This window comes from Hetaerina americana, unplaced genomic scaffold (genome assembly GCF_022747635.1).
Source record: "Hetaerina americana unplaced genomic scaffold, ioHetAmer1.1.p SCAF_3, whole genome shotgun sequence".
In the NCBI taxonomy this organism is placed as follows: domain Eukaryota; kingdom Metazoa; phylum Arthropoda; class Insecta; order Odonata; family Calopterygidae; genus Hetaerina; species Hetaerina americana.
In genome coordinates, this window is record NW_027286874.1 from 63,368,161 (window position 1) to 63,394,779 (window position 26,619).

General features: G+C 39.5%; 1 protein-coding gene across 3 annotated transcripts in view; it reads right to left on the minus strand.

The window, feature by feature from the left end:
- LOC139690841 (transmembrane protein 114) overlaps positions 1-26,619 on the minus strand; it is a 120,418-nt gene that overhangs the window by 82,453 nt on the left and 11,346 nt on the right. For all 3 annotated transcript variants that reach the window (XM_071588438.1, XM_071588436.1, XM_071588437.1), the window contains exon 2: positions 14,917-15,037. In XM_071588438.1, coding sequence (XP_071444539.1) covers positions 14,917-15,037 — 121 coding nt within the window. The remainder of the gene's footprint in view (positions 1-14,916; positions 15,038-26,619) is intronic.

Sequence of the window (26,619 nt, forward strand, 5' to 3'; positions counted from 1 at the left end):
AACGAAGTAAACTAAAGTTGAATTTTCTTCAAAAATCCCTCTCTCCATTTTTCCGTCATCTCAACAAGAGGATTGATTGTCCCCAGGTACTTAAAGACAGCCTTAGATTTTATTGAGGCCCGCAATTACCTTGGTAATTGCGGGCCTCAATAAAGTTACATTAATGTCCCAATTACATTACAATGTCCCAAGCGCTGCATTATATTGGTAGCCTGAACCATAGTAATAAGTTAAGGGAAATTGTATAACGGATCAATTTGAGGATAATTTTTGCCTCATAAAGGCGGAGACTACAATGGCTACGAAAATAAAATTTACGACAAATTGCTCTTCCTAATTACTATCAATGCGAAATCAATGAATCACGAATGATACAAGAAATCAATCCACAATTATTATAATACATGGCGACCCAACGTCCCTTGCCATACACGCCCTCGTGGTGGCTTGCAGGGTAATATGTAGATGTAGAGCTAGTGCAGATTTAAGAGTAGTACCACGCAGATGTCCATTGGAATGCAATCAAATGAAACAATGGGTCAGCACCGTTAAGAAGCAGCACCTGAATGCGAACTGCAAACACTGGCGTCTACAACTTCATCATGATTTCTCAACTTCAACCACGGAATGTATTTGAGAATGTGCTGAGGATTGGTCAGTGAGGTTCGAACTCCTTTATGCATTCCCATCTCGCGAGCGACACACGCGTTTTCAGATGCCTCGCCATGCACAAATGTCTCGGATCTCAGGGCACGTTTGCCTAACCACTCTAGTAACTGATTTTTTGAGCGGGCTGATTGCAATGACAGCGCAATCATGGAAACCCACCCAAACCCAAGAGTTTCGCAAGGTGAATAAGACACGTTCTTTTATTTATTTCTATAACGACTCTAATGGGAGGAAAACTTTTGGATGAGAGCAGATGTAGACGTCGCAATCCTACCATCGGTTGTTACCCTTCACCGCTTCCTCAAACCATTCATTACCTCCCCTCTATTTCCTCTCCATCTTCGGCCACAGGAAAAAATTTACTCGCTTCTCCAATGGTTCCTTCCCATTAGTATTATTATTCCCATCGCTACTTCCCGCCCAACCGAGCTCTGAATTGGCGGTGAGAATGATGATGAGTCGCCTCGGGCATCCGTGCCCGCAATCTGTTCATCCCAGGTCCACTCTTTGAAGAGGAAGGGCACGGACATCCTACCGGGAGAGGATTAGCGAGGCAATGCCCCTAACCGATAGGCATAACTCTTTTCCTTCTTTCCGCATTCCGCAGATTGTTTTTTACTTAAAGAATACCAGAGTTCCTTCACAGAGGTATATGTACCGAAAGTTAGTAGCATTGGCCTAAAAGACGCGTTTATTACCCCAGTCCTTGAATGCATTTGAGTTCTTCGAAATCTTTCAATTCAAGATATGTGCATACATTGTAAGCTCACGGATAACCGTGCTGGGTATGAACATAGATATTGCATGCGAAAACAAATAACGCGGAAGTTCACATGCCAGTGCAAGAAAACTTAAAATTTTCGTAAATTCTGGTAAATCACCAGATGAGCAAAGGCCCGAAAATACCACTGTGACATCAAGTGTCCACTGACTGGCAGGGCTAACGCCAAGGTCATGGGGTCGAACCCCATCAAGGACGGGAGCTCATCGCTGTCATTTTATGAATAATGGAGAAGATCGTTGGCGCAAAATTACCTTGAAGAATCTGAAATCATACCCCAACAAAAAATACGCAGCATTCCACCGAGTCCATGACTAATCTGTTCTATACATTTGCGTGTAGAATCATTCTGGTAACAAAGGGAAAATCGTGAAATTTATTGAAACGAATCCCAATCCTTATAAAAATTTCCCTATTTTCTGTGACTGAGTGATTTTTGGAGCGTGGGAAGGAATCGTGAGCCTGAAACCAATAGAATCCCAAACCTGTTGACACAATGCTAATGTTTTAATTATTTATCTTTCACATAGCCGAGTATATAACCTGCACCTATGTAATATACAGCTGTAAGATACACCTGTACATCTATGAAATACCAATTTTTGAACGATGCAACTGAAAGAGATCTTTGTCCCTCTTACTTTCTTGGGAATATGAATGGGGTTGTGTGTATTAATTTCTTAGCATTACTAATGCATCACTATGCAACGCGAAACGTAGCTCAGTATAATTCCTGACGTAAATCAGAGGTACGGTTCATCAAGAATCATTTTAAGACTTCATATTGTTTTGTCCTTGAAACATGGTCCCTAGTTAAGCAATAAGAATAACCAAATAATTGTGTTAAAATAATTCCACTTGGTACTTCTGCGATATCCACTTCATAACTGATTAATTATTATTTTATTGTGTTCTACATCTTGTATGCCTGTGCCAACGCGACGACTTCATTTGTTTCAACCATTAATTCAAATTTTAAACGATGGTAACTTATTCCACTTCTCATACGCATATACGTCGCACAAGCAGAGGCGGCCTATACGGTGAAAGTGGCTAACAATGTCAATTCAGAAACGCAACGGTTTCTTATCAAAATGTACATCATCGTCTTCCTTTCATATATTCGGGATTACACTCTTCACATTTAGACTCCAGGTAATTAAGAGGAACGAGGGTAGGTGCTAACAAACTTCCCGCAGGGCAAGATTGTTCCGATACGAGTATCGTTGACGCTGAGGTCCTTAGAGAGAAACATTTATGAAATTTCGTTTTGGAGGAAAATTATCGCTGTTGTGTGTGCAAAGGCATACTCGTATTACGAAAGCCATCTAGAAGAAATTTCAAAGTGATTACCCGACGCGCTTATTTCGTGAAGATTAGGGATTGGAGAACGCATTTACTCCCGGCATTGGTCCATTTCATAAAATGGCAATTGGACGGGTAATAGGTTTTCTGCAGTGATTCCAATACTTGAAGTCGAAGAGATGTTAAACAAATGGAACGGGTTTCTTTGCGACTGCTTTATACGTAAACTGTAAGCTCAACTTCAGCTGTAGAGGAAAATTAGGGCCATGATTCGTAGTACTCAATACGCACTCAGGGGCAAGATCACCTTCAATCTCCTATGGGATCGTAATTGCACGTTAAGGGGAGTTATGGCTAGTATGATGATGATGACAATTAGTTGTTGCATGCAAAGCCGAGTGATCCGGACTCAACTGGCCTTAACTAACGCGGGAGAAATTAAATTAGGACGTTGTGATTTCTTATGGTTAAGAGTGACCCAACCTTTTTTCGCACTAATAGTACCTCTTTCACCGCCTGGAAAAGAAATCATTACCCTTTTACTGGGAGCTAAATCATTCATTATCCAATTTGACGATGTCCAGTGTTTCCTGATTAGAGAGCGAAGTACCAATCAGCCTTTCCTTATTTGCTATGAGACTCATTGACCGCGTGATAAGTCCAAAAGAAGTTCTCCAATGGGTATTTACTCGCTGTTTTGAAACTACTGCTCTGTTTCACATGATATTCCCCCGTCATTTCGACGGCACACTGTGATTTCCAGCCGCTATCGCATGTTAGTGCATGCGTCCATCATTCCGTTCCTGGCAATCAAGCCGGGTAAACATGTTGGCCATGAAATCAGGGTGCGGACGGCTCCATTGTCGAACGAAAGATACACTCGGCAACTGCGCTAAGAGGGCATGATGTAAACGGAGGAAACTAACCAAGGAAACGTGAAATGTGAGTTTCTATTCTATAATTAAATTTGAAAGAAAAACTTAAGTTAGAGACACACATTGCCTTCTGTGAATTGGCAGTTTTTTTTACACTGGGGAGAAATGAAATCAATATTAGTGCCTAAATCAATGCCAAAAAGACTCCAGTGAGGTCGCAGCTTCAACGCACGTAGGATTAGACGAATGTGGTGTAACGAAGCACATGAAGTCACGGACTCCTTACTCTCACCCAAGGTGAGACCGGAATACTGATGAAATATCGCCACCAATGACGGTGGAATTTGACACCCGATCATCGTCGAAAGAATACAACTAACACTGCACTGAACTTTTCTCTAATATTGCATTGCTGGTATATCTTCACGGCCATCACTCAATATTTAACAGTCCCTAATTATGGAATATATATATATATATATATATATATATATATATATATATATATATATATATATATAAAATATGGTCTATACCATTCAAACAACAGTTTTGAAATAGAAACGAAGGGAATACGACACAGAGCATTGAACCGTACTTATAAAGATGGGGAGGAACCCGGCGGATTATTTCATTCTCAACGGAAAGTGCCTAGGGGTTCACATTTCACGCCCCACCCACCGACCGGAGTACTTTGCCTCGAAGTGCCGTCGACAAACAAAATTAGAGTTCGAAGAAACACTGAGTAATCTTTCAACGCTGGATTTACAACTGGGAAATTAACTTTAAATTTCCGTATTTTGAGGAAAGCACAACAGCCATCGCACCGATCTCGTCCATCGATTTATTTGATAGCTAATCCATAAATCCAAGTTAGCTTTTTTACCGGTTTGCAAACAAAAGAGATTAGCCAATGGGAGGGAGAAAATTGTTCTAGAATCGGTTTTTACCTTCTGAACTGAACAGTGAAGGTCATATGGTCGATAGCTATTAGAAAACGACCGCAGGAAATTTTCAATATTCACCGTTCTTATCTAGCACATATGAAATATCTCGAATCAATAATAAACCTCCCACGCAAATATTTTCATTTACTGCCCTGGCTGTGGTCTGGCGCGGAGACTTTAAAATCAATTTATGCATGAAACTCGTCGCAAAAAGAATGGATGAAATAATAAAATGATCCCATATATACTCGCCTTTTTCTTTAGATTGGATGAGATATAGATTTCCTACTTTCGATCCCAGATCTCCTCCCCGCCACAAGGCACGTTTTAAGTTCCCTGTGGGGAAAAGTTTCAGTATGCCATTCAGAAGTCTTCGAAACTTATCAACAAATCGTTCCTTGCGCACTTGAACGGGCCCCCGCTCCTCTCGGAGCGCGCTCATACGGCTTAAGCTAACCCATAGGGAGGGGAATGACGAGGAGAGTTGTGAGTGGGTGGTGAGTAAGTGTGGAGAGGGACCTTGAGATTTTTACGAGGGTGGTGGTCACTCGGACTGCCTGCTTCACTCCTCTCACCCGAGGTCGCCCACTGTTGGCGGCTACAAACTCGCTCGCAAACCCATTCTCTCTTCTCGCCCGCACTTTTTCATCTCTTTAAATTCCAATCTCTCGCCTCTCCCCCTTCCTCCGCATCACCTTCTCGTCATTTCTCTCTCTCTCTCTTCCCCATCCCCGCCCCACCTATTCCTCCACCCCCGCCTCTTTAAAGCGCACGACTCGCGGAAAAAGGACGATTACAGCTGGGTGAGATGCTTTCTAAAAAAAATACTAAAGGAACAGGAGAGCAAGATTCCCACGATGCGGCGCGCGGGATGAGGGAGAGGCGCTCTCCTTCCCGCCGCCGACGGTCTTCTCTTCGCCCTGCCCGCTTTGCTGTTGTGGCGAGGGTCTTCTTCCTTAATCGGGAGAGAAAGAGAGAGAGGGGGTACCCCTCTGCTCTGGGTATATTTCCTACTTAGAAATGTTGTCGATGTTACCGCCTAACAGCACCGGCCTCCTTGCCTTGGTACCCGTTTAGAGTAATGCATTAGAAAAATCTTAACTATAAATCCGTTGGTGTTTGCTGATACTATCTTTACGGATAAGGCGTCTGTAAAAAAATGGAAAAGAGGAGCCAAAAGAAGTTACATTTCACAAAAACAGCCTTCTGATCACTCATTCTCTTTCCATTAATGGGTTTCCATGGTGAATTGACCTAAAATCGATAGTTTTTTTTAAGAAATGTATGCGTCTTATTGACAAAGATTCCTAGCTTTGAAGTTTTAAACATTTCTACGAGTGAACAGAACTTGGTAAATGGATCAGTGGACTCGTAGATCGTTTTCAATATCAGGTAAACTGGTTCTGCCCTTTGAAAAGACCACCAATTTTCGAAATGCTTTGGTGACTAGTAATACACGAGATGCTTTTTTCAGTTCATTCTTCTTAATTTAGTGTGTACGTTTAAAGTTTATAGTCGCTACCGGTAAGGTGGTTGATGAATGAAGTCTAAGTATTCAAATGATAAAAGAATTGAAGTGTCACTCGGATAATCATTCTCAAAGGGTATCTCATTTTCAACGCTCAAAGGAGACATCGATTCTCTTGCCTCAAACGGCGTATTACCGCACACCATTCAGTGGATTCTTGTGCACTTTCATCTCAGAACATTTTCCAGTTGCTAATCAAGTAAAACGCAACGGAATATCGAGAATAACAACTCTCCGATTTCCGCAAACAGTTCATGAGTAGCAATTTTCCGAAACGAACGATGAAATGTCATTTGGCGGACCATGGACGGGATTCCCCTTCCAGTACGAAAGAATACAAATTTATTGTTGCTGCATTATGGCATTTAGGAAAATTAGGAGTGAACAACAGTACCGCGAAATTTCTTCACGTTCGCATCCCATCTTTTCTCTTAAGTTCGGGGCCAGGAGAAGATTTTTTTCTCAGGAAGCATGGCTTGACAAGCGTGTTAATGGAAGAAAGAGCAGAGGCATGCGTGCATTTCCAGGAAAACTCTGAGCAAACGCAGATGACGGAAGAGCATTCTTTTTTACATGACTGGTTAACACACTTTCATTTCCCAAGTTGTGCGTTTTTTTCTTTACACCCGACCCGAAGCTCTTCAGAACTCTTGGTCAGAGAAAATGTAAAATTTTTTTGACATTACAAATAAAATTACACATTTTGCATAGCTAATTTTACAGACTGTACAAATATAACAACTATTATTAATAGTGAGAAAATTAATTTTTCCCTGAAGTAAAAGGGATATATTTATATTTTATTCACTCGATAATTTCTTTCCATCGATTTCAGTGCATCCATAGATTCGGTTATTTACCTTTTGAATTCATTAACTACGCGTAAATGTCGCTCAAAGTATGTAGTAGAAAACATCAATTATAGATAAAAGTGGATTTTTAAATGTCTAAATTTGCTGGATATCGTCTCTCACAGACGGTGTCCTGGTTGGTAAGCATGCAGCCACTTTTCAGATAGCCCAGAGTTCGAATCTGGGTGATGTCTCCGGACACCCCTCCTAAAATCCAAGCGGGGATATTTTACTGGTGCTGGAAATTTATGGGAAATCATAGGTCTTATTAAGGAAAGAAACTGTCCCCCCTCCCATAGTTGTGGGAATGTTACAAGCAGTAGTGCTGAGTACAAAGTCAGCTATACCTTCGCCAATCATAACCAGCCTTAGGGTTTATATTACTATGATATATGGCATCCTTTCTCACTTAGGTTAGCATATATTGATACGGTCACGAGTTTTATTTGAGCAACGCCCAACGTGTATTGCGTAAGAATGTAGGCCGCCATTCAAGCAGTCTTGAACTTTTAAGAGTTTAGGGATTATCACTTCATCTCGGGAAATAATTCCATAGAGCGGAGCCTTTGGGTGGATGGAGTGCTATTCCGATGACGTCAGTTCCTCCGGTAGGCGTGTGCATTCGTGAAAATTAAATTTATGAGCGCTCTACCCCTTGACCTTAAAATAACCACCTACGCAATGTGAATTATTTCATTTTTAGACTGGATCAGCGCATCTCTTATTGCTTCCTCAAGGTTGAATTTGCGGAAGTTTTCATTTAATTTTTGAACTTTGATCGATTGAAATAATCGATAAAAAGGTCATTTAAAAAATATAAAAGTTATTAAATTTCGTAAATTGAACGTGTTAATCATTATTATCAGAGGAATGGTGAATTCAACAGGACGATCTAGGGGCGTTCAGCGTCGTGGAGATACGGAAGTATGCTGTATACGTATGCCTGCTTTTCAGGTCTTCAGAGATCGATTCTCACGACAGAAATAACGTGGAACTACCGAGGAAGGTTCGCGTACTTCAATGCTTGCGGAAAATATCGCATTAATGTATAGTTTGTGTATTATATATGCCACTTTTCATCTCCCGATATTTTGTTGTTCATATTGTACAAGTACATTGTACACTTCCAGGGTAATTCAACAAAGCTTTGAAACAATTGAATACAATTCCCCAAAGCTTCTGGTGAACGTTTAATTATAGATAATTTGGCACAGTCAAAGTAAAATGATGCTTTTCCTTCGAACAGATCTAGAAATGACCTGGAGGCCTACCGAAAAATATTTCCCTCCTCTACGTGGCCTGTTACGGCTGGTGCGTTTGGGATCACTGATTTCTCAATGATCTGGATTCCCCCCTTCCAAAATAATGCTGGCTAAAAAAAATGAGGCATACCCGTTTCCCTCATAATTTACGGACGTGGAAGAGTGGGGGTGGCAGTCTTGTGGTACGCGGGACCCCAGAATTACCTCCCCGGAGTTCCTCCAACTCCGCCCCCTACCGGCCCGGCTCCACTATGTATCCCGCTCCTAAGAGTGGTTCCGATAATCACTCCTTCAGGCACGGCTTGATTTGGAGGCACAATTGGCATTCCAATGGCCAACTTGGCCGATGAAATCGGCGGCCTTGCGGGTTATATGAAGAGTGCTAATGGTTACGGATGTGTCCGTCCCAAAATGAGCGGAGAATTAAATGAGACAATTATTTCTTTCAGACTAAGAGCCAAATTTAAGATATTTTCGCTCCGATGCCAAATGACGAGGGCCAACCAAACGATGCTCAACGGTCGAGAACGTCATCGAATTGCCGATTATTTGTGAATTGTGATTGTAATTCATATTTATTAAATGAAGAATACAATGTATCTTCCCACTGTCCTAACATTGTACACTGATAAAAGATACGTTGTATTCTCCTTTTAATAAACATGAATTTCTACAAAGTTGAGCCAGGAACAATTGAATATTGTAATTAATATTAACGTTGATGCATTCACTGATAATACGGGATAGCTACTCATACAGGAGCTCAAGAGTTTAATCCTTCTTTTTGCTAAAAACATTTTCTTTGATTCGACCGTGTTCATTACAAGGTTTCTTTTTGGTCAACCGAAGCATTGACTTTGGCTAAACTTTGGGGAAAAGCCAACGGGTGGACTCAGAATAGTAACTTTAAGCATGAATAGCAACTAGGAAACTCAATCACGTGATTCATGTATGCCGCTCAAGACAGGCACATGCAACAACTTCAGGGCAAAAATATTTTCAGTGGTTTTTTCTGGTCATAAATGGCAGTTGGGTTAAAAAATCGTCTAAGGCACATCTTAGACACAGTTGGGTAGCTTACGCACTGTCTATTTGTTATCATAGCTGCCTCACCCACGTTTATAGGCGCGCTGGTTGACGCGTCGCTGTATCTAGACTAAAGTCGGGCATCAAAGTGATGAAGAGGAAAAGGACGAGAAGGAAAGTGGGGGATGGGAAACAAAAGTGAGCTTGACTTAAAAAGCTAGCTGAAGCAACTCCGCAATTTACTCATGGCGCCCACAATGACTCCATTAAAGGACACTGACATTTATACATTGTACGTGCACAACCACGTCGGGGAGACAGCCTTTAAAAATCACAATTTAAGACCCTTAGATACCTTTCAGAGTTGGAGGAGGAGGTCTGCCGCAGACAATGCGAGCCGCGTCGAAAGTGGAACACAATTCGCGCCCACATTCCAGAAGGATGCGTAATCAATTCCTCTACGATTATTCACTAATGTGGATTTACACAAGATGGAAGTAGAGAAGAAGTATTTATTTTAGTACCCTGCAAGCCACCGCTAGAGTGGTGTGTGGCAGGGGGTGGATACATACTAATTTTGACCCTAATATTTTCACCCCAACAGCGGTTAGAGAACACCTAGGATCATTTTGCACTCAATCGACTTAAAACCCTTATCAAAACACAACGTTCATGAACAAAAAACAACCACTAGTAGTCTCGAGATCACTGATAGTCTCACTGATAGAAACTTTTATGTGCAGTTTAAACGGAACACACAATATGAACTGCCATTTTAATTTTAACAGAGTTAAGGCCTTAAGGACTCGTCCCCAATCATTCGTATGCACGCCCGTATATAGTTAACCCGCATATGCTTCATAATCATTACTGGCAGGCACCAAAGCAGGAGATTTGTCTAAATTTAAAAGTTTAACTGTGGAGGTGGATACTATCCAGGGATGAACTCATTTTATAGCGTGGTTGTCAGTTTTATAGTCAGTGATTATGTGCTGTGATGAGATTCAAGTCTTTTGGCCCCGAGTCCCAGGTGTAAATCAATGCAAATTTATGATGACTGGGATTTTCTTTTTCGTCTTGTTAAATCGTTCCCCAAATCTTTGACGACATTTCGTGTTATTGTCTCTTAATATTTTTAAAAATTATCATGTAAGACTGAAGATAAAAAAAGGATAAAAATTTAAAAGATATAAACCTTCTGGTATATTCGTATTTGCATTTACAGTGTTTACTAGGAAATGTTGCCCTTCATGTGACACATTTAAAATTAGAGTGTATACCATTTGGTGGGGGCACAGTGTGATCCGAAGGCTCATTCCTGGGAAATTAAATGCCCCAATGAGTTACGGGTTTGGGACCCTTGAATAAACATCCGAAATTTGTCAACTCGGCTTCTTTCTCTCCTTGACGAGTGAGAGAGTTTTAGTAGATGTAGCAGGTGCGTAACTGATGTCACTTAATAATAAAATATCTTAATCTTGTACCGCCCAAGGAAAGAAATAGGAACAAAAGATGTATTTGTGCTTAAGATTCGCTCTTTAAAAGTATAAAATTCGGAAAACTTCGCATACCCCATTGAAACCGTTAGGCACAGCCAGTTAATAAGTAGTTTCGCGTGCCACGCCATTATCTCCGTCGCATTCCAAGCTCAGAACCGCATTCGCTATGTACACGCCCGATGAAGAAAGTGAACAAGCGCCTCTGGTAACGGTGAAATGTTTGATTTGAATTATATCCTTCCGCCACTCGATCGTTCTACCCGATACGGTCGCATTCCCAAGAGGCACTCGGCAGCAAAAATTGGCGAGATAACATTCCCCAGCACCCGAATAAAATTAGCGCTAAGATGGATTAAAGATTGTGATAAAAACATCTAAACTCAAAGTAACTTTTAGGGACGGGAAAAGTATTTTATTACTGTAGCAGACAATAGGCACTCTACCACTCGTTAAGCTTAAGAGATGAATTGTTTAGCTATAGTCTTTAAGACCTGACGGGTTGAAAACGGCTAAGCTAGTTTGGACAATGGATACCTAGGCTCACTTTGGAACAATACAAATCTCCATTGTGCAGTACTCAGCGTGTTTCATAGTAATTTTTGCCAAAAGTTTTATTTTTCGAACACTTCCAAATGAGAGTCACAGGCAATAATACGGTGATAAAAATTCCCTATGACAAACACTTCAGTATTGCCGAACTGCCGGCCTCCCTGGGGTCTTGATTATATTATTACAAGGTAATCTACCGGTTAAGGTAGGTTTTTGGATGGACACAACTACCAAAGAAAAATTTTATTACTCCTAACAAAATACAAAATCCAGTATCCTACTCTACATCAGACCCCTCTTCATCTCTGAGTACTTTCTTCCTCCCTTCATCCCGTCCAACATCCCTATCCTGTTCCTTCCCTTTCCTCGTTTCCCTAACATTCTCCTCTCTATTACAGTCTTCAACATCCCACTGCCGGTCAATACCCCCTTCATCCACTTATCCTGCCTCCATTGCATTTCTCCCAACAAACCCCTCTCTTCGCCCACCAGATCAAGGAATTCCTCTTTTGTTTTCCTTTCGGTCCATTTCACCTTCTCCATTCTTCTCCACATCGACATTTCAAAAGCCTCCAATTTACGTATATCTTCCTGCTTCAATGGCCACGTTTCCACGCCGTACATAGCTACGCTCCATATCGAAGGTTTTACGAGTCTTTTCGTAACATCCTTAAGAAACCTTGATGTGACGACCTAAACTAACTCAACTTTGAGCCCAAAGAGCATTTTTTTGGCGACTATTCGTACACAGTTCATATATTCTCTGGTCACAATTGGGAAGAGTCAAATCATAATTTATTGTCTTTATCCCAGGTCGTAAAAAAGCACATCCGTGTCAACTGCTGTCAAACCGAGAAGACACTATCATACTTCACACCACCTCTTATAGAAATCCAGCCACCCGAAAAACTACCGGGCTTAACTCGTTGACTGCAAAACATAAGCAATACAAGTATACTTTTCTACTGTAAATTTGCAAATTATCGACCATTTGGTGATTTTATTTTTTGTTTTTCTTTTCTATTGCCGACAAATTTTTCATGAAAAGGTTTAGACGTTTATTCAATATGAACTTTACTAAATGACGAATGCGTTACAGGACGACGTTGGACTAGCCGTCCGTTGACGTCGACGGCCGTCAACCTATCAGACAATTCTTTGAGTTTACATTGGATTCATTTAATCGTGGGCAATACGCAAAACGCTATCGTAAAAGGTTATCCTGATACACGCATGATCTCTCGGATAGGGCTTTCTGCTCACTGAAAAATAAACTAAATACCCTTTCGACTATGAGTTTCCACTTATCGATCAAAAGAAAAAGAAGTACCATCTTGATCGGAAATTGCACAGCTACACCACGCGTATACGTGGGAGGTGGGCCTACATTCTCTGCTCGAGAGAAGGGGAGGAAAGATATCCCACCCCCCATCCTATTGGGCCGAGGGGAAAAAAATGATTTCTATTCCTCGTACTTCCACGTCTCGGCCCGAAGGCGCGCCTAATTTCGCACACGACCCCGCCCCGGTGGTCACGAAACGTGGCGTGGCGTGCGTCGGAAGAAATGCCAGTCTCTCGAACACAAGGAGCAAAAATAAAGTAGACAATTTCGCACTTTCCAGCTCCTCTAGTACGGGGCTCCAGTGGCGACGAATGGGAAATAAAAAGTGTCGCGACGTGACTCGCGAGGAAATGGAGTGACGGCTCAGAACTCCAGAACAGAACTACGGAGACGGCGGGGGGAAAAAATGTACACGAGGACGCTTCTCGCAATCCTCTTCCCTCCAACATACCCACCCGAGACGACAGAAAGTTGAATTTTTCACCCCGGAGGACAAGGATGGAGGAAGAATGAAGGCGGGGACCGGAGTAAAAAAATACATAATCAATTTCACGAGCGGGTGAAAGCAATTGTGAAGGATGGGTCGGCAAGACAACGGGAAAGATGCACGGTCGCTGCAACAATGAATGCTATTTTCCCTCGATTATGGGCTAAATAAAATTTTTCTTTGCGGTGATCTCTGTGTCTGTCTTTCTTACCCTCTCACCGTCGTTCTGGAACTTTTTACAAGCTTTCCACCGTGGAAAACTCTCACACCCTACGATGGTTCTCAAGAGGTTCTCAATTCCGTGACAGCTCAATGTTTAGGCGCACATTTTTTCGTCATCAAGCTGAAGAAAGTGAAAAATGTTTCAACAGCGGCGAAACAAGTTCAAAGGCCAATTATTTCGGTTGAAAAATGGCACAGATATGCCTTCATGTGGTTTTCTCACCTCGGGAAAAAAATACTGACAGGTACGTAAAACATTACGTGATTGATTCGATGAGCAGCAAGGATCGCCAATTGTTGCTCCGTCACGCTTCAAGAGGGAAAGGTCATTCTCGAGGCGAGAGGAAGATCCTCTTTGTAATTTTCTGAGTTTTTCTGTTATATGCACTATTTGGGTGATATATTTCATTGGTTTACAGTAAATGATTGACGTTTATGGCATACACCTAGAGAAGGGAAAGTGAATATAAATTGGGCATTTTGAGGAAAAACGAGGGGAAAATACCATCTTGGCCTGCCGGAACGATAAAAATTCATATCGTTCGGGATGGAAAGACTGCATGAATGTGAACCTTAAACAGTTTATTGCGCTATCGTGAAGTTTTGGTTGCTCCAACAGGGAAGTAAAATTGTAAATTTGATGATCTTAGAAACTTCTCTACATAAGAAAACGACTAAAAAATCACGAAAAGCATCGGAAATGAACTATATAATCTTTGATGGGAGTTGGGCAACTTCGTGCCTTGCAAATCATAAGGTTCCAAGCTCGATCGAGCTTCATGGACATCTCAATCTCGGGCAGAGAGTTTGGTGTTAACTCTTTCCGTTATCAAATACTACCCTTTTGAAACTTATTGTCACAAAAAGTATTCTGCTGACGCACGTATTTTACAGTCGCAGAAATATTTCAAACCCACATTCTATTACACTGGTAGGCAACAAGTAACTATGCTTTCTCTCACCATTGGAAAATTCAAGACAATGTTCGCCGGTCAATTGGACCAAATATTAGCCGCCACTCCATTAAAGTAAATATATACAAACGTTGGCCAAAATTCTTATTGATAACTTTGTTAATATTTTTTAAGACATGGTTTTATTATTATGTCTCTTTAATCGAAGGTTAACTTTAATCTGTGGTTAAAGCCACAAATCAGTTATACAACCACCACTTAGGTTTAAACCAACCGTTCAAGTGCTTATTTAAACCAACCATTAGTGCTTAAGACGGAACTACTACTATCAGAATGACAAGGGGAAAGTGATCATCCCTTGATTTTTTTATTAAGTCGGACCTTTCGGTAAAATATTGATGTACACCAAGCAAGCGTTCATATCAAATAAAAGTTGGAATTAACCGGCGATCATAAAACCGGGATTAATGCAATGAAATATACCGTATTTGGGGAAGGATGAAGAAACTGACTGATTGTTTCTCTCATAGCATACGTATTTTTTGAATAAGACTTTTGAGAGCACTTGAACTAAAAAATCCACATCATTGATCAATTCAGAACTTGTTTCATTCATATCGTGGTGGGATGTTACACTACTTCACTTGTCCGCAACTCACCTTTCGTAGGTCTCTCCTTGGGGTAGCAGATTCGGAATAGTCCTTTGGTTCTTGTGAAGTAGATATACTTGGAGTCTATCGAACTCTTAAGTGAATCATGTCCCGAACGTTGAGCATACGTCTGAAATGAAAGATAAGCAGTTAATTAATGAAGAAAAGTACCAATGAACGTAAAAGACAACCCTTAAAAATAAAAGCATACCCAAGGATTGGATCAAATCTATGCGAATTTCAAGAAATTTATTTATCACACTACGGCCGGTTGCTTGACATTGGTAACATCTTCACGGAAATTTCATCCGAAGCTGAAACCTTCATGCTCCTTTAAATGCAATCATTTCACGCTGTATTTTTTTCAAAAAATTGATTTTCCTATACTTTTTCCTGTACCTGTACTTTAAAGATACGTATGATGTCATTTCGAGCGTTGATATAGTGGCTATTTAATTTTGGCGGATAAGGGCAGTGCCTCGCTTGATATATAATTTATATAGGAATGAAAAAATCTTGCATCAAAAAATTCATTTCAATCATTTGGGACTACTTATATCAGAAAAATTTTTCACATACATTTTTAAAGTCTCTATTATTGGAATCTTAATTTCATTCAAACTGTTATCTATTTCTCGACACTCCCTCTCCTACTGTTAACCGAACACGAAGAATATGGGGAATGCCTTCAGACCGATTTGACCGACTCAGCTTACTTTTTTCGTTATTTCTGAACATAAGTAGGAAACATAAGCCTTGAGTAATGATTTTTTACACGAGTAATGATTTTTTATCATCGGACATCTTTTTAACCGCAAAGCTGAAGGAATTCAACAGATGATGGCATCAATTAAGTCATTAGGTTGCACGCATTCAACTCTATAGGATATTTTCCAGAAAACGTGAAAAAATGCAAGTTTCGCACGCAGTACCCATCTATCGTTATAGTGCACTTTCTCGCGAAATCCTAATTGTCACATACTCATTTCCTCGACGGAAAGGCTTTCTAAAATTGCCGTCTTTAACTCATTCTCGCACTTGAACTGTCGTGACTCATCGTTCACCTTGAAGGATGACCATTCCACCATGCAGATAGAATTTTATTTTTGATACACACGCACTTGAAAAGGAGAACACGCGTCAATTTTTCGTGCTCAAAATGGTACGTTTCTATTGATTAAATTGTAGACCCGGCATTGAAAATTCTTTCCTATGGGCACCACCGAGTTGCTTAATTATTAATTATTTCTTCCCAAAGTGTAATTTTTTCCGAGAACACTCCCCTAAGCAAAAGCCCTCGGGTATATTAACCATTGCATCCATCCACATATGCATCCTTTCAAATGGCGTGTACCTCAACCAAGGCTATCTTTTTACACATTTTAAAGATACTTCACAACTAGAAGGACCGTTACATGGTTAAAAATTAACAAAAGTAACGCATAATATTTCTTGGCTGAACATGGTAACCAAATTGAACCTCACTATTTCAAGATAACTTGGTGGGAAAGAGTACGAAATAACGAAATGCTCCTTTCACTTTTCCACATGTTACATTTAACAGAATGCCGCGTTTCAACACCTTATACTTATTCTCACTCTGATACAGCAAAAGTACCCCTTGCTGGTATATAGAGTTTGATTTGTATCTTCAGTATTCGTGCCTTCCTTAGGTACAAAGGCATAAGATGATTAATTACTGCATGGGCACGTTAGTATCCAAATGATTGAAGGAAATATACACACAGTGCGGTGTCTTAGTTTATACAACATTAAGAATTTTTTAAATGAATAATAACACAAGTATAATCTCATTTTGACAAGCTAGAATGACTTTCGTCTTATTATGTTTGATGTACCTCACGCCCTAAATAAAAGCGAAACTACTATGCTTGAGAGTCCTGAATTTCTATAAAGGCCTACTTTCGTTAGTCTATCATTATTTACTGCGATATCGCAGCTGGAATTCAGAATTTGGACTACTAAGAACCTTAAACATCAATGGAAATTGTATACGTATCACTAAGATACGAATGCTGCCTCAAGAGAACTTTCTTCACAACAAAATTAAATTAAGCTCCATTTTGCTCTTCCCACCATGCGTGAAATAATGGTTTCTCTCACTCCCATACTATGAACCCTTTCGTGCTATAATACCCAATTAAAGTCACGGAAAATATTATATGGCCTCTAATATTTGGATCGATATTTGACTGTTAATAGACCGTGGAAGGGAAATACCAGATATGCCCTGGTGCATAACATATGCTTTCCCTTAACCCGTACATTTTCACAAATCTCAAATAAAATTTTAAGCTACAGTTTGTACGAAAATTGGCAGGCATTAAGTTACGATCCGTTTTATTCTGGATGTTAATATTTATTTCTCGTTTGAAAACAACATGGACACTCCTTGTAAATGGGTCGTTTTTTACAGTTCGTAAGTTCACTACGCATCATCGTTTTGGAAAACCTATATCCCTTACTCATACATCTGTAACTCCTTATATATATATATAAATATATTATATATATATATATATATAAATAAATGTATATATATATATTTTTTGCATTGCACAAACACGTACATATATAAAGATGCATATATATATATATATATATATATATATATATATATATATAGACTCATCTACTTTTTTACCTGCACACACATATATACTTATTTATTTAATTTTTCATTAGTTGATCAATTGAAACATGCTACTTACAGTCGTGCATTTTTAATACTATCAATGGCATGTTTTTAATCCACTCTCGATTGTATTGTCTTGAATGAATGGCGTAAAATTCTTTTACAGTTATAATTCTCAAGATATACGTGAATAAAAAGACCGAATTACAAATCAAGCATTTTTCCAAAGGAAGTACTTCTTTGGTTTGGTGGTTCGAAATTTGCCCTTGGATCGTAGGCTTAGTGCCTAGCTCTCTTCCGGCGATTGCTTCGAGTGAAACACTTCGTGGCTCGACGATTCTCTCACGATGGAGCGATCGCTTTCTGTCGCATTTGACTCCAAAGGCCTCAGACGTAAATTGCCACAAAACTCAAACCCTAACTGAATTTCTCTTTCTTAGAAAAAATTAACGCATTTAATTCGATCCGTTGAGCGTTGAGTCGTAGCGTCGCGGTACGTACAGTTCCCTCATCATCGGAGATCTGACAGGCGTGAGATTCTAATTAACGAGCCTTCGCCTCAACACGAGCTTAGGGAAGACGCCCTGTTCGGTGGTGGAGAAGAATTTCGTCCGTCCGTCCACAGAAGACGAGGCGGCTGGCGACGTGCATTAGCCACCCGGCGACGTGGGGGGTGGAGGCCGACGATCCGAGACCGAAATGTCGATGGTTGGTTTTCTTCGAGAGATGAGAGATGGGAGGGAGGCGTCCCTGAGAGCTTAAGAGAGCGAGACAAAGGGGGAGGGCGGGCTTTCTAATCGATCGGAGCCATGAGAAGAAATGCACGGGGGATTTGAAGAAGCGGCACCTCTCTCCCGTCTTCCCATGGACCCCGCGTCCGATCCCGTGAGCGCGAAATTAGTCATCTATTGCGAAAATCCTTCGCGGAATTGAGATGAGACGTCGCAGAGTTCCTACGGGAGGCTGAGAGATGAATGACAGAAACTTTCGCCGAGCTCAGCGCCGTGGGAATCAGTGATAAAAGGAAGAGCATTTGTTTTGTGCGAGTGGACAAATTTTACTTTCCATCCTACGCTGTCATATTGGAATGATTTAATAGAAAGCTGAAATCATGGAACGATTTCAACTTTTTAGATTAATATACTCTAAGTACAAGCAAAAGATAACTTTAGAGTAGTTTTCGATTAGACTTCGGTTTACGCATCTTATAAGAAAAATTAAATAGAGCTCTTAGGAGGATTATTTTTGCAATTAACAACTGTGTTTCTTTTTAAAAATTTGTTTGAAGAAATTCAATCATCATATCGCCTACTACCAAGTTCGTGGTGGTTCGTACCCAATTAAGTAAGGACATGCAATTGCAATTTTTTGGACAAATATTTCAATTATTTATTTATTTCACTATTTAATACAACTATTGTTTTTCACTACTTCAATGAAGTGATTACTTGCTAGCTTTTTGCAGGTTTTGCAGCCTTCTACAATCACTGATTACTCATTTCGTCATCTTCTAACTCAATTTTCGTACAAATGTTATCGCGACCGCATTTCGATATTCTAATATCCTTGTGAAAAATCTCCACTTAAACAAGGGTTTAAATCGTTACTTCCTATTTGAAATGGAAGTTAATAGAATATAACAATAAACCGTGGATTAAAGCTTGCGGAGCTCCAAAGGCGTTTGGACCATTTTTAATTGGCCACTGTCGCCTTTCGGGCATTCAAATCCTCCAACAGTGTGTTTTTTGTTATGAAGCGTATGCAAGCGCTGAATAAAACTCCCAAATCAAAACTTGTCACCAATTGACATATAGTTAGCTTCCGACCAAATATTCTTAAACAAAAAAAATCCTCTTATTTATTACAGATCTTCTGGCGGTGTTAGGTAGGAGGGCTTGTACGTCACGTGAATCAACTAGAACCACCTCAAGGACTATCGCGCGCATCCGGTAAGCCTGACGAGTGTTTTTTCTCTCATTTCTTGGAAAGAGAAGGTTTGCATGTGTTTATAACGTTAAATATTACCAGAACACATTCAATGACGGAGTGACCTTCGTTTGAGTCCGTACCATTCGATGAAGTGGCGCACCAGAAGACAATGGTTGCGATCACATTTTTTTACAGAAGCTGCTTGTTAATCAATCATGTTCGAATGCATAAAAATGGAAAAGTAGTAGCCAATTTCGGATCAAGTCCAATGGACGTGAATTAAAAACAGCGCTTACTGATGTTAAAAGCCCAGTGGAGCAGCTTAGCGATGTTTTGAATTTCATATGTATGATTTGAATTATTCGAATATATTATACACATTTTTGTACATGCATACTTTTATTTATTATTACATAATTCGCATTTGTATATGTTCTATTGTATTTTCCTATAATAACCAGTTCGATGCGGTGCAGATGTTAAATGATATGTCCAAAAAAATAAGTGACGAACGGATGAGTCAAAATTATTACGTGACACCAAATTTCGCGAAAGACGCTTCAGGTATTTACGTGACGTCGGTTTACATGGATCGAAAACGATCTTTAATGAAGAATTTGAATAGGCTGACAGTGATTTTTCTACTCATCACTACTATCTCCCCACTTATCTTCTAAGGCCCTGACTTAAGTCTCAATGAAATTTATATAAATATTCCATTGAGAGTTAGTGTCGAGATTAATTGAAGGACACTCAATACCAAATAACCTATCCTAAATGACTGAGACAGACACAACAGCCCATTGAATTTGCCCCCTCCGATATGTGGCTTCAATTGCAATATTTAATTATGTTTTCATTCTCTTTCGTTGGAAAAGGGAAGACAATGTGCACTGATGGCATAACATTCAAAGAGTTAGAGTAAGAAATTGCCTGAGCATTGAAAAAAATGAAACAGAATTCCAATCACACCTTGAGGCATGACTCAATCAAGTTCATTCTGCAATAAATTGTCGAACTTTACTGCAACTCGCCATCTTCTCCTCTTACCTGGTGCAGGGATTTCCTACCAAATGGTTTTCATTTCCCACCAAAAATGCCATAAACGACGGTACTTCGCAGAATTATGGCTCACTTAAGTCACCCTATATCTTGATAATTGTTTGTTTTTTTTACAAATTCATGCTTGAGCATTATCACCGTACCGAGCTGAATTTAAAATTGTTGAAAATGATAATCTCATCGGCAACTTTTCAAGTCAGTAATACGGCTAACTCAATTTATTTTCATAAGGAAATCACTAATATGCTGTAAGTTGATAACATCGGTCGCTTCCAAAGAGGTGTCTTTACAACAACAACAATCTCTCAATCAGCTTGCCATTTGTTTCACCATCAGCGAGAACATCGCGACGTTTCAGGTGGGAGAAATCTCCTCCCTAGTTTGCCGTGCCTGATAACGCACAATCGAACTTAAACTATTCGTTGTGTTCCTACCTTTGAATGAAACGGATACGATCAGGAGGATATTATTTACCTCATATCGAAGGTTCCCTCTCCCACTCTTTCACTTCTTGCTTTTGGACCTTCCCATTTGTTCTCCTTGGGCTTCCCAAGGCCGAAACCATCACCGCCACAGTAACTCAGGGAAAATGACCAGCGTGGCCAGCGCGCGATGATGGGATATTAAAGATAAAAAAATGCGCTATCGGCTCTTTTGAAGATGTCGATGACAATCCGCCTTAACTGATGCCTCGTATATGGCATTCAGATGTTAGTATTTTTCAATAAAAATGTGATCGAATGGAATGGTAAAAATTCAATTTCAGGATTGATAAACCTGTGCGTCAGAAAATAGTGAAAATATACGTTTGAAAGATGTTAAAGGAATTCCACTCGAAATAAGCGTATTCTATGAGGAAATAATTTTTACAGGAGCTATCACCGGCGGAGGGCACTTCTAGTCAGGCTATTTACCTTACTTGAATCAACCCACATTTGGATACCATCAGATGTATTTTTATTTCAAAATATCACATAGTGCATGTATTGTACCTATTTAATTAGGAGGGAATCACCTTAACCTCCTAATTGCTTAATTAGGAGGTTAAGGTGATTTAGCCTCCTAATTAAGGTGACTGAATAACCTCCTAATTAAGCAATTAGGAGGTTAAGGTGATTGATTAAGGGTAAAGGTAATATTTTTCTTCAAAAACGATTCGTAAATTATTAATTTATTTCATAGGAAAGGTAAATATTTCCTCCATCTAAAAAGTAAAGAAAACATATATCTATATCGAATTCTTCCTAGTACAGCCAAAACATAATTTTATTGATAAGTTTTCATCGGAAAGTTGTTTGAATGATGGAGAAACACCATTGGAATGGATTTTCATTTTCTTATGAAAATTTGTGCTGCATTCTCAACAAGTGTCATCATCATCGGCGCTTTTATGTCATTGAAGCAGACCCTGAGACAAAATTTCTCGTCATAAAAATAATTTGAACGTGGTCAATCCAAAATATTACCAGAGAGATATCTTGGACAAACTTTTCAATAACTTTATCAGCTGAGCATTTTGTTGGGTGTAATTTATACGAACAACAGAAGCTTAAATGTAGTTATAAATGCAGCTTACTGTTAAAGGTGTTGTTACGATACTTCTTTCGCTTTGTTCAATAGTTTAACAGGATAAATGAGAAATTTTCTGGCATTAATTACATTTCATAACAATCGATTCTTTGAACTGTGCGCCGGAAAAATTCGAAAGTGTTGAATGCTGATATGGATGGGGTGAACCAAGATTTTTTTCCGCAAAATACACTCTGATTATTAAGAGAATTTTCAAACTTAGCCGCACATTCTGGGGGATTATACCATATGTAATTTCTAATATCCTTTCATGTCGTAATTAATGTTGCGTTAGGAAAATTGTAGTAAACATGCTTGTATATTTGAATAATTTTATTACATCAGTAAGTGAAAAATGCAGCTGAGAATAAGATATTTTAGATGATATTAAACAAAAAAGTCGATTAAGTTATCACAAATTAAAAAAAAATAAAATGTGATAATTAAAATAACGATAGCCAAAAAAATGAGCATACGCTGTTGCGGGCCGCGGTTTGTCCACCACTGTCTTTGGTAAAGGGCAACGTGAAGGAATGAAACGGCGAGAGTCGTAATGGCCTAGATAAATTGGAATCGAGCGCATTAGATCTCCCTCCGCCTTCCCTCACATTCTCTCGATGTGGGGCGCAACCAAGTCGATTGAGGCCCGAGTGTAGCGACACACTAAAAGTCAAAGGGAGTCCCAGTTTATTCCTGCTATGAGGTGGATGAATCCTGAATTGATGAGGTACGGTTTTGCGTCTGGCTCGGAGGGAATACACATCTGCACGGCCGACGAGAAAAATTGGGATGTGCGCGAACTCACGGGGGAAGGACGAGCGCTAGGGTGGTTGAAACGGTTGGGTAATTCTCCAGGAGTTCATACCGGACCGTTCGAGTAAGAGGGAGTGGGCAACTTTTTTTACGGGCCCCGGTAAACAGTAGGCGCGTATAATTTCTCCAAAGGCTGGGGTGACCCAATGGAAAATTAACAATGGGCTGAGGAAAACTTTCGCGTTCACGAATAGCCCATTTAGTGGAGCTCGAAATTGGAGAACTGTGCAATACAAAACGAATTAACTCCCGCGTTGACGATCGAAATAAAAGCGAGAGAGCTCCATGTTTGAAAGCGTGGAACAATCGTTCGAAAGTAACCTGTTAAACCTTTCATTTTGGAGGAATCGGAACTGCATACATAATTAATTAATCATTATCACATTGCTGCAATAAAATGGCTCGAAATTGCACATTATCTTTCTCATTTATCAATTTAAGATGAGGAATTCAATTTTCGCTGGCGAGAAGTGTTTTTGAGTCTCGTATAAAAAAATGAGCAATGCTTCAGTGAAAGGAATCGGGATTTAAATTCCTATTCACGGTTTTCTCCGGCAGTTGTTTCTTCTGAGCCTCCGGAAGACAATGCCATGCATATATATATATATATATATATATATATATATATATAATATATATATACATATACATATATATGTATATAAAATACATGCAAATGCATAAATATACATATATATAATACATGCAAATACATAAATATACATATATATACACGCATATATATATATATATATATATATATATATATATATATATATATATATATATATAACATAGTTCTACATTTATTCTGAGATTTATTGAAAGGTTCGGAGTAAACCTTTGGCCATTGATTTATTCTTGGCGTACAGTTATCGTTAATCATGACAAAAGGTTTTGTAACTGACATTACTAAACGAATACTTTGCAATTAGCCATGGTATTATCGAGCTATTTAAGGTATTCTTTCCTTCTGTTTTGGTTTAGATTCTAACTCAAAAATATTTGTTGTATTTTTTATTAGGTGTTGCACAGCAATGCGCACATTTTCCACCGTCAATAACAAATTAAGATTTTCAGACACCAACGGCTCTGGATCAAATTCCGACTATGCTGGTGATAATGCGATCTTCTGCTGAACATTTTAATAGTCCTAGCTAATGTTGGTGTTGAGTTACTCTTCGCTCTCTCCGCTTCCTAAAACGCTATCTACGAGCAAAGTAACTTCTTTCCTATAGTGAAATTGATCTGTTATTGGCCGCCTCCGAAGACAAATACTATGGTGACTAATTTATGGGCAGACTTTAATAGGAACTACAGCCCGCATAGATACCCTTGCAATATTTTTTAGAAGTATTTATATTCGGCAATGACGTAGAGCAATGATTTACGTAATTTCTGAACCTTCGATTATTTCTTTCGTTTTCATTGCTGTTCCTAAAAGATAGATTATGAAATGTAACGTCTGATCATAAAATTACAAAGCAAATTAATTAAGATTATATTTGGAAGAGAGGATAAAATAAGTCTAATACTCGTGCTACGAAAACTAAAGTGCATGGTATGAACTAAATGAACTGAGAATGAATAGTATTACATACCAATTTCTCGAGAGAAATATATTTTTGCCGATCGATATTTCATTTCGAACTTTATTCTCGCTGGTGCAAATGCTATCATATGAGAGAATCATTACATCTCAAAACACGGTAAATATTGTGGTAGGGGTTTTTCGGCGACTATTTTCGGCATTTAAACACCCCGATTACCAAGGTGTGGTTCTGATCTGTCCTCCTATCACTTCGATACTTCTCGTTTAAGTCAGTCCGATAACGTCCGACTGCTGTCTAAAGCAATCAGACGAGTATACATCGAAAAACATTCATTCAGGGGACAATATTCGAAAGGAAAAACTTCAACTTTCTCGACAAAAGATAATTTGAGCGTTGTTTTTTCCTGTTAACCAAGACATTTTTTATATTCAAGAGTTATTCATTCGTAAAGTCTCCGAACGTAACGGCACTTACCCGGTCTCCCAGATTACCCAAACATTGCTTTACCTTATCGCGTTTGATGGTAATGAGTCCTGAACGAACACCAGACCCCATAAAACGCTATCCTGGAAAAAAGATGTATCCCGATGACTGTAAAAGAATGTAATTTTTGCGCGCCACGCAGAAGGCGGTGGAAATAGAAGTTGGTCGCCCATCCCATGGTCACTCACTGCAATCAAATGCTCGTCAGCGCCGGCCTTCAACCATTCAGAGAGGACGAGGCGTGCCACTAACATAAAAGGAATTTTTAAATGCTCTCCTACAACGCGGAAGCTTCTCTTTCACGAAGGCATTAGTGGACAAGAACAGTTGAAGGGATTATTGCATAAACACAGCTCTTGCCATAAAGTAAGAAATGGAAGGGATAAAAAAAAACAGGGCGACGCTCTGGAGTGAAAACGATTCAGTTATTTTATGAATAACGAAAAAATGGCTTCTCACTCTTTCCCACTAGTCGCCCGCTGATCCTGCTCGCTCTTTTTTGCGAAGGAAAAATTGCTATAACCGACGGAACGGTCGTGCTCACCCTTTGGTTGGAGGGCAGTTCGCCCCATCCCGTTATTGCATTATGACCCGTGTTCTTGTCGGATCCTTGCGAATGAACTGTGAGTTAGAATGATCGTGAGACCTTTTTCCTAGAACGCATGGAGTTACGACCCTTCTTGCCACATTGAGGGATTCAAACAGATTTGGTTCGGCATATGTATGTACGTAGTTGAAATTTGATATGATACTTTTATAAACAGCATACTTATATAATACCCTTTAGATGAGACTTTTTGAGTGCTCCTAAATTATTCTAGAGAATATCTACAATGGATAACTATATTTTAGACAACGCAAGAATTGATTCCTTGAAGTTTTGCAGGCATAAAAGTGCTTTTCGATACTTCAGAGTTTCTGCCAACTCCGCGTTTGAGGCAGCAAGAGAATTGGTCATTTGATTGCTCAAGTCTGTAGCATTGGTACACGTTGCGTTGTAGACCGTGACTCGTGGAAGTTCCTCACATCTATTCGATTAAAACAATCTGGGCAAATTTCAGCTTTCCAATTCAAAAAGGTCATATCCACAGATTCAACGGCCTGGTGACTGCCGTTATGTGATATAATTGATTTTAATTTTTTTTATTTGCATGTTAAAATGTATTCTCTGGAAAATGTCGGTGCTAGGGAAAATGCAGCTTCTCTCAATCCAAAATAATCTGAAATGTTTGGTCCTAAGATGCAGGTAGTTGAGGGATCACTCCATATTTAGAGTCACCGAAAACGTGTTTTTAAGTACGTCTGAAGGAAGTTTCCATGACCTTCTCATAACTCAAAGTCGTTCAATTGTACGGGCTAAATATTTGACATGAAAGCAAACGAGAAGACATGCTGCTGACATCCAAAGGTCAGACAAATAGAAAATTTACTTCCTGCTTATCGGCGAAGTACAAGTGCCCATATCAGTATTAGTATTTCAATCCGAATATTTGTTTACAACAACCCTCCATGATTCTATGTTCAGCTTTAACTCCCTCCCCACTGACAGCTTCACTTTATTTTTCTTCTCTCTCTTTCTCTCTCTATTTTCACCCTTAATTTATCCTATGAATTTGCCTATCTTAACCCTTAATTTATCCTATTAAT